Source organism: Accipiter gentilis, chromosome 28 (assembly GCF_929443795.1).
Source record: "Accipiter gentilis chromosome 28, bAccGen1.1, whole genome shotgun sequence".
NCBI lineage: Eukaryota > Metazoa > Chordata > Aves > Accipitriformes > Accipitridae > Astur > Astur gentilis.
Genome location: NC_064907.1, coordinates 18,388,632 through 18,399,618, shown reverse-complemented (window position 1 = coordinate 18,399,618; position 10,987 = coordinate 18,388,632). Strand labels below are relative to the sequence as shown.

General features: G+C 55.4%; 1 protein-coding gene across 1 annotated transcript; it reads left to right on the top strand.

Annotated features, from left to right (window-relative positions):
* Nucleotides 1–5,627: 5,627 nt before the first annotated feature.
* Nucleotides 5,628–8,726, top strand: NKX2-6 (NK2 homeobox 6). The gene is made up of 4 exons (XM_049831585.1): nt 5,628–5,760; nt 7,122–7,622; nt 7,974–7,999; nt 8,652–8,726. Exons 1-4 carry the CDS (start codon nt 5,628–5,630, stop codon nt 8,724–8,726), a joined length of 735 nt encoding a protein of 244 aa, XP_049687542.1.
* Nucleotides 8,727–10,987: the final 2,261 nt, after the last annotated feature.

The following is a 10,987-nucleotide window of genomic DNA, read 5'->3' as shown; positions in this document are numbered from 1 at the left end:
AAATAAATGTCTCCCATTAAAAAAAAAAAAAAAAAGAAGCAAAACAAAACAAAACACAAACCCAACTGATGTGGTGAGCCCCGCAGTTGTTCCAAAGCAGAAAGCAAACCCAAGCACGTTTGCCAGGCCCCGTCCGCCCACTTAACCGAGCCTGTCAAAACCAATAATAAAGAACACTTGCGCCGTGCTTGATCTTTGCAAACCGCGGGGCAGCTTGCGATGGGGACGTACGGAGAGCTGGGGGGGGGGGGGGGGGGGAAGGAGGAACCCCCTTTTTTTTAAGTGAGGATGTTGAGGTTTGGGGTTCGGGGAGGTGAAGTTGGGAGGGCAGGTGATAACGAAACTCAGCTTTTCCCTAATCCTGCACACTTTTCCAAAATGCCTCTCTCGGGTGGTTTGGAGGGTGCTGGAGGATTTTGCCCCCCCCCGCGGTTACACAGCTGGAAGGCTGGGGGGGTGGGGGGGGCACACCTTGGCAATGCATTTGGGATGCCGCTTTGCACGCTGAGCATCCGAGAGGCACAGACCGAATTCCCCCTTCCTCGAGGAGCATTTGCATCCCAAACACCCCATACGTTTCCCATCACGTCTCATCCCGATTTTCCTTGCCGTAGCCTTTTTTTTTTTTTTTTTTTTCCCACTTACCACCATGCTCACAAGCTCAGCCCCCTGCTCCTGGGGGGTTAAATACCCCCTTGGCTCCCTTCCCAATAACCCAGCCAGGAGGGCCGCAGCCTGGCGAGGCAGCAGGATGCAGCTGTGGGAAGCCTGAGGATGAGTTTGGGATACTCCGACCCTAACGGAGCCGCTGGTGGGAAAGATGATAGACTGGGCTCCTGCTGGGGCTTACTGGGAGCTGTGGAGGAGGCTGGACGGGACCGGCGTCAGTCGCCTGCGGTGCCTCCTGCTCTGCCCTGGCTGCTCAGCAAGCTACAGGGCGATGCACTTCTTTTGATTTCCCCAATTATTTTTTTTTTATTTTTTATTTTTTTTTCCCCCAGCAGCTCTGCTCCATGCCCAAGGCGCTCAGCCACGGCTCTTGTGCCATCTGCTGACCAAAGGCCGCCGGCTCCAGGGCAGGACCCGGCACCCAGCACCCAGCACCCACTCAGCCCACCTGCACCCACTTCTCCCCTCCAGCAGCCCCCAGGTGCCTCCTTCCCTCGTCTCGCTCCCGCCGCCACCTCCTGCCCAGTCCTGACTTGAAAGCATCCCCGGGAATTTGGCTAAATCCCCAAAAGTCCAAAGGCGGGAAGATTCTGCTCCTTGGTCATCCATCCCTACGGCCACCCAGGCAGCCCCAGCGGCAGAGGACGATGGGGAAAGGCTGCACCCCGGCTGCTTTTTTGGGAGAGAAAGGGGATAAAAGCAGAAAGGGTCTGGCCAAAATGTCCTAGAATCATTTAGGTTGGAAAAGACCTTTAAAACCATCAAATACAACCCTAAACCTAACAGTGCCATGTCCAGATGCTGGGAAGGGCCAGGCCAGCGGCTGCAAACCCTCGGCGGGGAGACGCTGCTCCTGCTCAGCATCTTCAGCCCAGGCGCTGCCGATCGCCCCAGCGCAGCCCTGCGCATCGCTGCTGGAACACGCACAAAGGCAGAAATCTGTCTGCCCGCTGCAAACCAGAGGTTTGCACTCTTCATCGCCGAAATACACGGGGGAAGGAGCAGGTAGCCCCGACGGTTTGATGAAGGCTGCGTCCTACAGCTGTCTCCTTAGGAAAAGTGACAGACAAGAAGCCGGAATGTAATTTTGTGAGTTCAATCTTCCTCCATCTGCCAGCACTGGGGGACACTGAATTATTCATGACATTTCACCAAAATAATCCCTTTTAAAAATAACTCCCCTGCATAAAGGACGGTGAGAGCACTTCTAGCACCGACCAGTATTTTTATCTCCCGAGCGTGACACAGCAAACCCCCAAACCTCAGCAATTCCTGCCCGGACCCACCGCTGACCCACTCCTCTTTACCAGCGTGGGTGCAAGAGCACGGGGGGATTTCCCCCCCCTGCTTTTCTAGGCTCAGCTTTGGAATTTAGAGAAGCAAAGCTGCACATCTCCGGTGTCCAAGCAGAGGGCACTGCTGTCTAATGATTTGAGCCAGGGCTCTGCTTTAAGTAAGTCAATCCCAAAGTCCTTCTGGCACAGAAAACCTCTCCCGCCAGCAGATATTGCTGAAAAACCCTCTCTCCATTTACTTCCCCTGATTTCAACAGGTCCCCAAAAATCCAGAAATAATAGATAAAATAATCGGTGATAAAACCCGGTCCGAGCAGAGCACCGGGGAAGGGCTGGCTTGTCTCGAAAGGGTAAGAGCTGGCTAAAATGGAAAGAAAAGAGATAAACAGAGGGCAGGAGATGACAGCCTGCCCCAATTCTGCGCTTCGTCCCATCGAGATGCTCTTCCACCCTGCCCGCACCCACCGCCGGCCTCTGCCACCGCAGCAGAGACGTGGCCTTCGTCCCGGAGCCAGGCAGAAAGCGAGTTCTCGGTGAAAACTTGCTAAAGTTCCAAAGTTATTTTTATTCCACGGATTCTGAAAAGCAGCACATTTTCCTGCCTTTTTTTTTTTTTTTTTTTTTTTTCCCCCTGATGTTTATTAGAAAGCCTTGGAGAGGGAATCTGCATTCCCTCAGCCGCCTGCCGCTCACTCTCTGCCATCGCTTCTATCTTCTACTGCTTTTTGGTTTATTTCACTGATGAAAAAGGACAGAAAGTAGCTGGGGAAAAGAAGGGGATATAGAAAACCCTTTTAAGTTTCATTTCAGCTGCATCAAAGCATTCGCAAACTCCTGAGAGATGCCTATACACGTGCTCTGTACTTGCAACCCCCCCCGTGCATCCACCTCACTCATTATTCCCTTTATTCCCATTATTCCTATTAGTCAATATTCCCATTTTTCCCTCGCTCTGAGCACTTTAAAAACAAAACCTTCTGGCAGGGCAGGAGTGCCCTGGGAGGGCTGGCTGCCCCATCGCGCTCCCGGCAGGCAGAGTCGGGTTTCCAGGGCCTCGGATGCTCCTCCGACATCGCATCGGGATCCTGATGCGTCCCAGCGATAGCTGCCAGAAATCAGATACTTTGGGAGCTGCGGTTGTGCTGCTGCCATAGAAATCCTCCCGTTTAAACACCCGACGGCGGCTAGAAGCAGCTTTCTCCTGATTTCATCTAACCTAGTTAAAAAGAGGAGTAATGTCCCTGCAGAGTTGTAATAAAATTAACTTGCCAGTCAAAAAAGAAGCTGATGATTTATGATCACTTGTGATAGATCCTCTTAGTCTTCTTCCCAGAAATCCCCCAGTGGCCTCTGGCTGCCAAAATGCGGCAGCCGAGAGCCGCGGTCCATCCCCAGCACCGCGGCGAGGGCCCGGTGCCTTCATGGGTGCCAATGTCCGTGGCACCGGGAAATCTCCCCGGCACAGGGCAGGGAGCACGGCTGGGGCTGGGGAGGCTCGGCGGCAGGTTTGGGCAGGGAATTGCCTGCGGACATGATTTACAAGCCTCATCCGAAGCCTCCAGATGGCCCAGAGGCCGTCGGTGCTCTGCAAGCAAGGGAGGGATGGATGCGACCCGTGGGCGCACACGGAGCGGGATGGGGAGAAGCCAGCCCAGCCCCACGGCCGTCATGGGCACGAATCCTGCCCCGCTGCCAGCTGCCCTGTGCTAAACTCCATTTTCCTTCGCTCTCCCCTCGACTCGACCCACCCAGTACTTCATCTCTCCCTGGGTCCTTGAGAGCCAAACTCCAGCCTCTCCATTAATCTCAGCCGCACGGAGTCATTAGGGGCGGATAAAGCTACTCACCCCAATTCCTTCCTGCTCGTCTCGATCCCAGCCAAGCATTTTACCTTGGCGCCGGCTGCCTCCCGCCATCAACAAGCCAAGGTGTAATGTTACTGTCTGTTTGCTCTCGCCTTTTGGTGTTTCGAGCCCCAAACAAGCCATTTAGACGTGGCAATGAATTCAGCCGGGGACTGGGAAGGGGCTTTGCGAATAGGGCACAGCTCTGGACTCGGAGAAGGGGTTTGCGGGAGCTGATCTTGTCCGTGGGGACCACGGCGAAGGGCTGCGGGGAGAACACGGCCGCTGCCGTGGCCGGCACGGGCAGGAGACTCCAGCCCAAGGAGCCTGGGCTGGTTTAAGTGAGCTGCAGTGTCATTCCTGTACGGGATTGGGGATTTTGGGGTCTGGGCAGCAAGTGCAACAGCCCCAAAAAAAGGAAAAAAAGAAAAAAAAAACCCAACGCAAACACCTCCAGGTATCCTTTCAGCATGCAAAAGTCACACTGCAAAATTCACACTCCTACCAAGTGTAACGAGAGCAGGATCAGGCCCGTGGGAAGGGACGGCACAACTTGAAGCCGTCTCAGAGGAGGGAAAAGCATCGCCACACGCTGCGAAACCCTCCCGGGGAAGGTGAGCTCCGTGTTTCTCACAATGTGTTCGGTCCTAATTCCAACTTTACCCTGGAAAACAAGGCACCGTGTGCAGGGATGTCGCACGGGCATGAGCGGACACAGAGCTAAAACCACGGACGACAGGGGCTGGGAACGAACCCGGGCGTTACGCAGAAATGAGGACCGGGCTGTGGGGCTGTGAGGGCTTTTGTCCCCAAGCCACTATATTTATTTTCCCTCCTGTTCCAGCCCCTCACTTCCTTGCCTGCATTTGGGTAGTTTATTTATTCAGCCTCCCCTAACAGTCCGGTTTGGCTATTTCGGTGGTGCGAGAGATACCGACCCAACCCAGACAAAAACTAGCTCTGCTCTGTCAGGGCTATCAGCAAACACCAGCCCCTGAGGCCGGCTAGGAATTTTAATTGAAATAGCCGGTCACTGGGCCCAGATAAGGCCCAGCATCACCCCACGGCCAGTGGGGCTCCCCACGGGGCTACCAGCACCCAGCCCTGCACCCCAAACTCATGCGAGGGACCCCGTACCCCAGTGGGGGTTATGCCAGCTCGGTGCCCACCCGCTAAGGCAGCACTGGGACCAGACTGGGAGGGAACTGGGGCCCAGAGCTGCTGTCGGTGGGCAGCCCACGTTGGCGGGGGGTCTCGCAGCATCACCCCCCCCCCCCACCACCACCGCCTTCCCCAGCCCGCAGGAGCTAGGTGGTCTGCGCCCCTTATCAGCCCTTATCTCCCAAAGCCGCTCGCTAATGTGACCTTAATGGAGCTAAAATCAACTCGATTTGTTTTATTGGGGTGGGGTTTTTTGTATTTTATGCTTTTATTTCCTTTATTTGTTTTATTTTGGCTTAGCCCCAAATTCCCCCCCCCCCCCCCAGCCCCCCCTTCTCACTTCCCTTTTTGTTTTGGAAATAGAGAGGGGAAGGGGTCTGGAGGGACCTGAAGGCAGGGGGGGGACACAGACAGCCCACGGGGAACCGTGTCCAGCCCAGAGCACCCTGGGCGACCCAAAGACCCCCCCACACGGGTGACCAACCCTCCTTTCCCTGCTCCCCCCAACCCCTGGGACCCCCCCCCAGGGCAGGGACTGGGGGTGGTGCCTGGTCCTGCAGGAGGGTCAGAGGCGTGGAGAGGGTCCCAGAGCTCACATACCACCCACCCCCCCATTTAACCCCCCCTTCAACCTCCCCGCCCCGGCCCTGGCTAGAAGATGCTGCCCACCCCCTTCTCGGTAAAAGACATCCTCAACCTGGAACGGTCAGGACCCACCGGGGGACCCCACGCCGTCCCCGTTCCCCGGGCTGCCCACAGCCCCGGGGAGGGGGACGAGCCACCGCCACCCAGTAAGTGACCCGTGGGGTCGGGGAGGGGGGGACACGACAATCCCACGGAACCGCTTTTGTTCCCCCGGGGTTGGAAACCCGAGGGGTGCAGAGCAGCCCGTTGCATCCTCCAGCTCCGATTCTACCCGAGCCCCGTGTACCGTGGATGGTTTTCCACCCCCCCACCTTTTTTTTTTTTTTCTTCTTTGGTTTTTGGGGGGTTATTCGGGGCTTTTTCTGAGCAGCCCCCCCAAGCCCTGCATCCCTCCCGTGCGTCCTGGCTGCTCTCAGGGAAAAGAAACAGCCCAGGGCAGGGGTATAACTGGCTTGTTTTAGGGGTTTTTTTTGTTTGGGTTTTTTTTTCTGCAAGGCACAAATCGCCACCGATTTGATACAAATCCCCGTTTCGATGCTCCGTATATTTGTCCAGCGGGGATGCTGCTCCGGAGCGGCCACCAAGGGGGGGATCGGACGGGACCCCCTTCTCCCCACCGCTAAAATCCCACCAAGTGTCCTTTTGCTCATCTTTCCCTAACGCCCAGTAGCTGAAGAGTGGAGAAACAGGGAAACCAGTAAGACCAGAGCCTGAGCACTGGGTAGCGCTGGGATACGGAGCCAGAGAGGGCGAGAGGAGCCCGGGGAGAGCTCCCTGCCAGCTTCAATACCTGCAGACGGAGCCCTCCATCACCCCATTTCCCCGCAGCCCCCCCAAAAAATTCCCTGAGCCCCTGCTGCGGCTGGCAGGGTACCCCAGCGCATCCCACCAGCCGGGGAGCGACCACCGTGTAAGACCCCCGGCTAGCTCGCCCGCAACACAAAAACCCAGCGGATGATAAAAAAACAAACTGCTTTCCGTCTTCTCGCAGATCTAACAATTTTTCCTCCTCCGTTCCCAGTCCCTTCATTTTTCTGGCTTTGCTTCAGTTCAGAGAGCTGCGGGATTCCCTGTTCTCAGCTGCCGGAGGTAAATCCTGCCAGCGGTCTGACTGCCATCGCTTCCATCCCTCCGGAGCGGGACGGTGGGGAAGGGGATTTGTGTTTTGGGATATTCAAACCTGCACCGTGCCCTGCCTCTCCCTGTGCCTCTCCGGGCTGGGGCTGCCACGCTGGCACAGGCATCGTTAGGAGGGACCGAAAGGAGGCATTGTCCAAAATTCACATAACAGTCAGGCTTCTAATTCCATCCCAAAAAAAAGGAATTTTCTTGAATTCCCATTAAACTTCACAGAAATGTTCATATTAAATTTAGCAACTATCAACCCTGCTTCCTCTTATTGCCGAAGGTCCCCGTTCCCAACTCGTTCCCTCTTTCGGAAACACACTCTCACTGGGAACAGAACCGGACTTGGGTCTCACTTTGCTTTGGATATTTCTCGCTGCAGGAAAATGTTTGCTTGCCCACCCTTTCGAGGCAGACGAGAAGAAAGCCGACGCCTGCCACCATCCCAAGCAGCGACAGCGGAGAAAACCCCGAGTTTTATTCTCCCAAACTCAGGTGTTTGAACTGGAGCGGCGATTTAAGCAACAGAAATACCTCTCCGCTCCCGAAAGGGAGCACCTCGCCAGCGTGCTCAAGCTTACCTCCACGCAGGTGAAAATCTGGTTCCAAAACCGAAGGTACAAGTGCAAGAGGCAGAGGCAGGATAAATCCCTGGAGCTGGCTGCCCACCCGCTGCCCCCGCGGAGGGTGGCAGTCCCCGTGCTCGTCAGGGATGGCAAACCCTGTCTCGGGGGGTCCCAGCCTTACCCGGCCCCGTACAGCCTCACCGCCAGCCCTTACTCCTATAGCTCCTACTACAGTGCCTATAGCGGCGGCCCGTTCGGTGCCAGCTACGGGGGGGGGTACACCGGGGTGACCCCCAATGCCGTGAACGTGAGCGTGGGTATGGCCAGCGGTGCTCAGCACCAGCCCGCGTGCTTGCAAGCCGCCGTGCAAGCAGGGATCAGGGCTTGGTAGACGGTCACGGGGGACGGGACCGCCTGAGAAGTTGCCGAAGAAAGCCCCCCCACCTCCGCTGCAGACTCCAGCTTTTGTCGGGACTGGAGACAAATCCGGAGGGTTTCTGCCAGCCCGGATGGTGGGACGTGTCCGGAGCATCCGTCCCCTCCAGGTAGCTCGTGCCGCTCCAGCATTGCGACTTTGGGGACCCAGTGACTGAGGGCATTTATTTATTTAAACACAAATGTTTCGGAGTCTGGCCTTTCCTGCTCCTACGGAGGATTTGGTCCTCCAGGATGCCAGTGCACGGCCATCGAGAAGGTATGAACACTGGTTTTCTTCCTAAGGACGGCTGGAAAACAGGGTCTGTGCACACCACTGTGCATTCACTTTTTTATGAACCATATTTAATGCTTTGAGTTCCTCTAATCTTTTGAGATACATTTCTGGTATCTATTTCTTAATATCTTCCAGCACAGATGTTCATTTCTGTCTTTATTATTACTTGCAAATAAAAATCAAACTGGTGCAATTGTGGTGTTTCACTCTCTCGCCATTCTTCACTTAATATTTTGACTTCTCCTATCCACAACTTGCATTTGAGCATCAAAATCTGATCCAAAGGAAAAAAAACCCCAAATCAATCTCAATACTAATAATTAACCCAGAAAGTTAATTGCCTTGTAGTCCAAGCTTGCCCTCCCTAACTCTTGGCAAGGGTTTTCAGCTCTCTGTTGCTATTCCCTTACTGGTGAAATGGGTTTGCAGGTACACGGTGGGGCAGCTGCGAGGGGCAGCTCACGGCATCTCACGGTGGGTTGGTGTCGTCCGAATTACACCAACGTCACCGGTGCTGAGCCGAGAGGTGCAGGATCCCCAGATCAGGATCCATCGACATCAAGTGCCTTGCTGGATCAGAGGACTGTATCTATATTTCTATATCCGTCTCTCTATGTCTGTTTATGAAATGCAGGAGAGCCAGATGCCGTTGCGGTGTGCCGGGGAGGATCAAAAGGGAGCACAGCCCCATCCCGAACAGGCGGCATGAATCTACGGCCTCACGTTTACAGAATAAACCCAGTAGCCCCCGTTAGACCGACCCACTCATCGGGCTGCCCGTGGCCCCCAGTGCAGGCTTTACTTATAGCGGGGAGGGGGGAAAAAACCCCCACAAAAGTCATCATCTGATGCAAAATGTTAGTTTAACAGAGATCTATCCAAGATATCCCAGTGATGGAGCCAGACAGCAACCTGCGCACAACTCCCACCGCGCGGGACAGGCATCTCCCCCCCTCGCAACCTCCGTCCCCGCTCCAGGCTGCTGCCCCCTCCTCCCCGCTCCTTTCCCGACAGCTCCTTATCCTCCCAGCGTTTGACGAAAAGAGACTTGCAGGAGGCAATTAAGCTTTTATCTCTAATCCCCACTCAGCCCCAGCACTCCGGCGTTCGCTCACTTCCCAAATGGGACATCCCTGACATCCCAATCAAACCAGAAAAACCCTCTCGGCGAGAGAGCTCGCTCGCCGTCCTGCCGCTCCGAGGATTTGCAGCCCCACCGAGACCCGGGAAAAGACTGGGTAAGGCGTCAGCCCCTTCTCCTCCCCTTCATCCATCCACATTTATTGGGGAATATGTCCCAAAATCAGCTGAATCTCGGGGCTCTCTCCTGGCTTTGGAGCAGCCAGGGGACTCCACAGGGTCCTCGCACCGGGAAATGCTGCGGGCGCCGGGGAAAGCCCCTGCAAACAGCAGCATCCCCAAGGCACGGGTTCCCCTGCAAGTCTTAACAACACTGAGAGTTTTTCCTTCGAGGTTCAGCAACAAAATGAGGCAAATCGCCTGAAACTCCCCCCAAATAAACACAGAAATCAAAGAAGGAAATTGCTACCCTCCCCAGCTCAGAAAAAAGCCTGAAAATAGGAATCATTTATGCCCCACCATACGTTTTGGAGGGTTTTCCCAAAAGCCCAGTTCCTGTAGGGTTGTGATACCCTTAAAACCCTGGTATTTGCTGGATCCCCTCTGTCACCTACCTCTCTGCAGCACATGCCAGGGCTGTTGCTTTACACCTCCCCTGTTTCCAGCCCAAATCAGAAATAACCCGCTACACCAACCACTGTAAAAACGAGCTTTCTCAAACACCCCGCCGTACGCAAACCAGCCCACGTTCCCCCAAAGCCTTCTCCCGGACCAAAACTCCTGTCCTGGGCCAAATCACTCACTGCTCATCAGCTGTGGGTTATTTTCACCAACCGAGCTACGGATGCGGGCACCGGCAATGAAGGGACAAGAGACTCGACCACAAAAGAGCCGTGCAACGAGGCTGCCCGGGACAGACCTACAGACAGAGGGGTCGAGCAGACGGACGGCACCGGGAGATTTTACTAATGGTTATGGTAAAGCTCTGGCTGCAAAGCAAAGGTGTTAACAGCCCAGCTCTATTTGCAGGAAAACGCTTAATTGAAATGAAATGATGCCCCTGGAAGGAAGGGAACTGCCCAGCTTCTGGGGAGAGAAGCCCTTCTGCCGGGTCTTAGGTTCACGTATTTGTGCTAGAGCCCCAAATAGTTACGGGGTGCACGACAGGCTGACTCCCTGGGCGTGCAGGCGCGTGCTGATCTCCGACACCGGCAAGGGCAGCCTAAAATCACCAGGGGTAGGGTCTCTGCAGTGGGGAAAATTGGTTCCCAAATTCAGCACAGAGCGTCCCCGGGGAGCAGCACGGCTCCCCGACCCGAGCGAGCATCCTCCCGCGGCACGGCACGGCACCCACGGTCACGCCGACGTGCCGTCAGGCAAGCCCTGCTGGGTGCGTGCCAAGCCCTGGTCCTGCCAGGGCACCCACCGGTGACCCTCGGGGCTCCCCCTCCACCCCAACCACCCCCTGGGCAGCACCGTGGGATTCAGATTAAACGCGGGAAGGACCGGGCAGGGAGCCGTGGGGCAGCCCACCCACCCACCCACCACAGCAGCACCTTCCACCCACCTTCCAGCACTTTCCGAATTCCCTTTTTCTGACTATAGGAGGATAATGAGGTTGAATTATTGAAGCTACTGAATTTTCCAAGTATATGGCTAATACAGGGGGGGCATTTTCTAAGCCAGGAGCATCAGCAGGTTAAAGAATGAGAGAAAAGGGTAGGGTAAAAGCAGGGTTTGGGGCACAGCTGCACAACCTGCTCCGGGCTTGGGGCTGCCGTAACCAAACACCCTCCTATAAAATCAACAAAGTCCTCCGGGGATTTCAAGGAAATCCATTGTTTCCCTTTTTAAGGTTTAAAAAAACCCCCAACATGCCTGGGCTTTTCG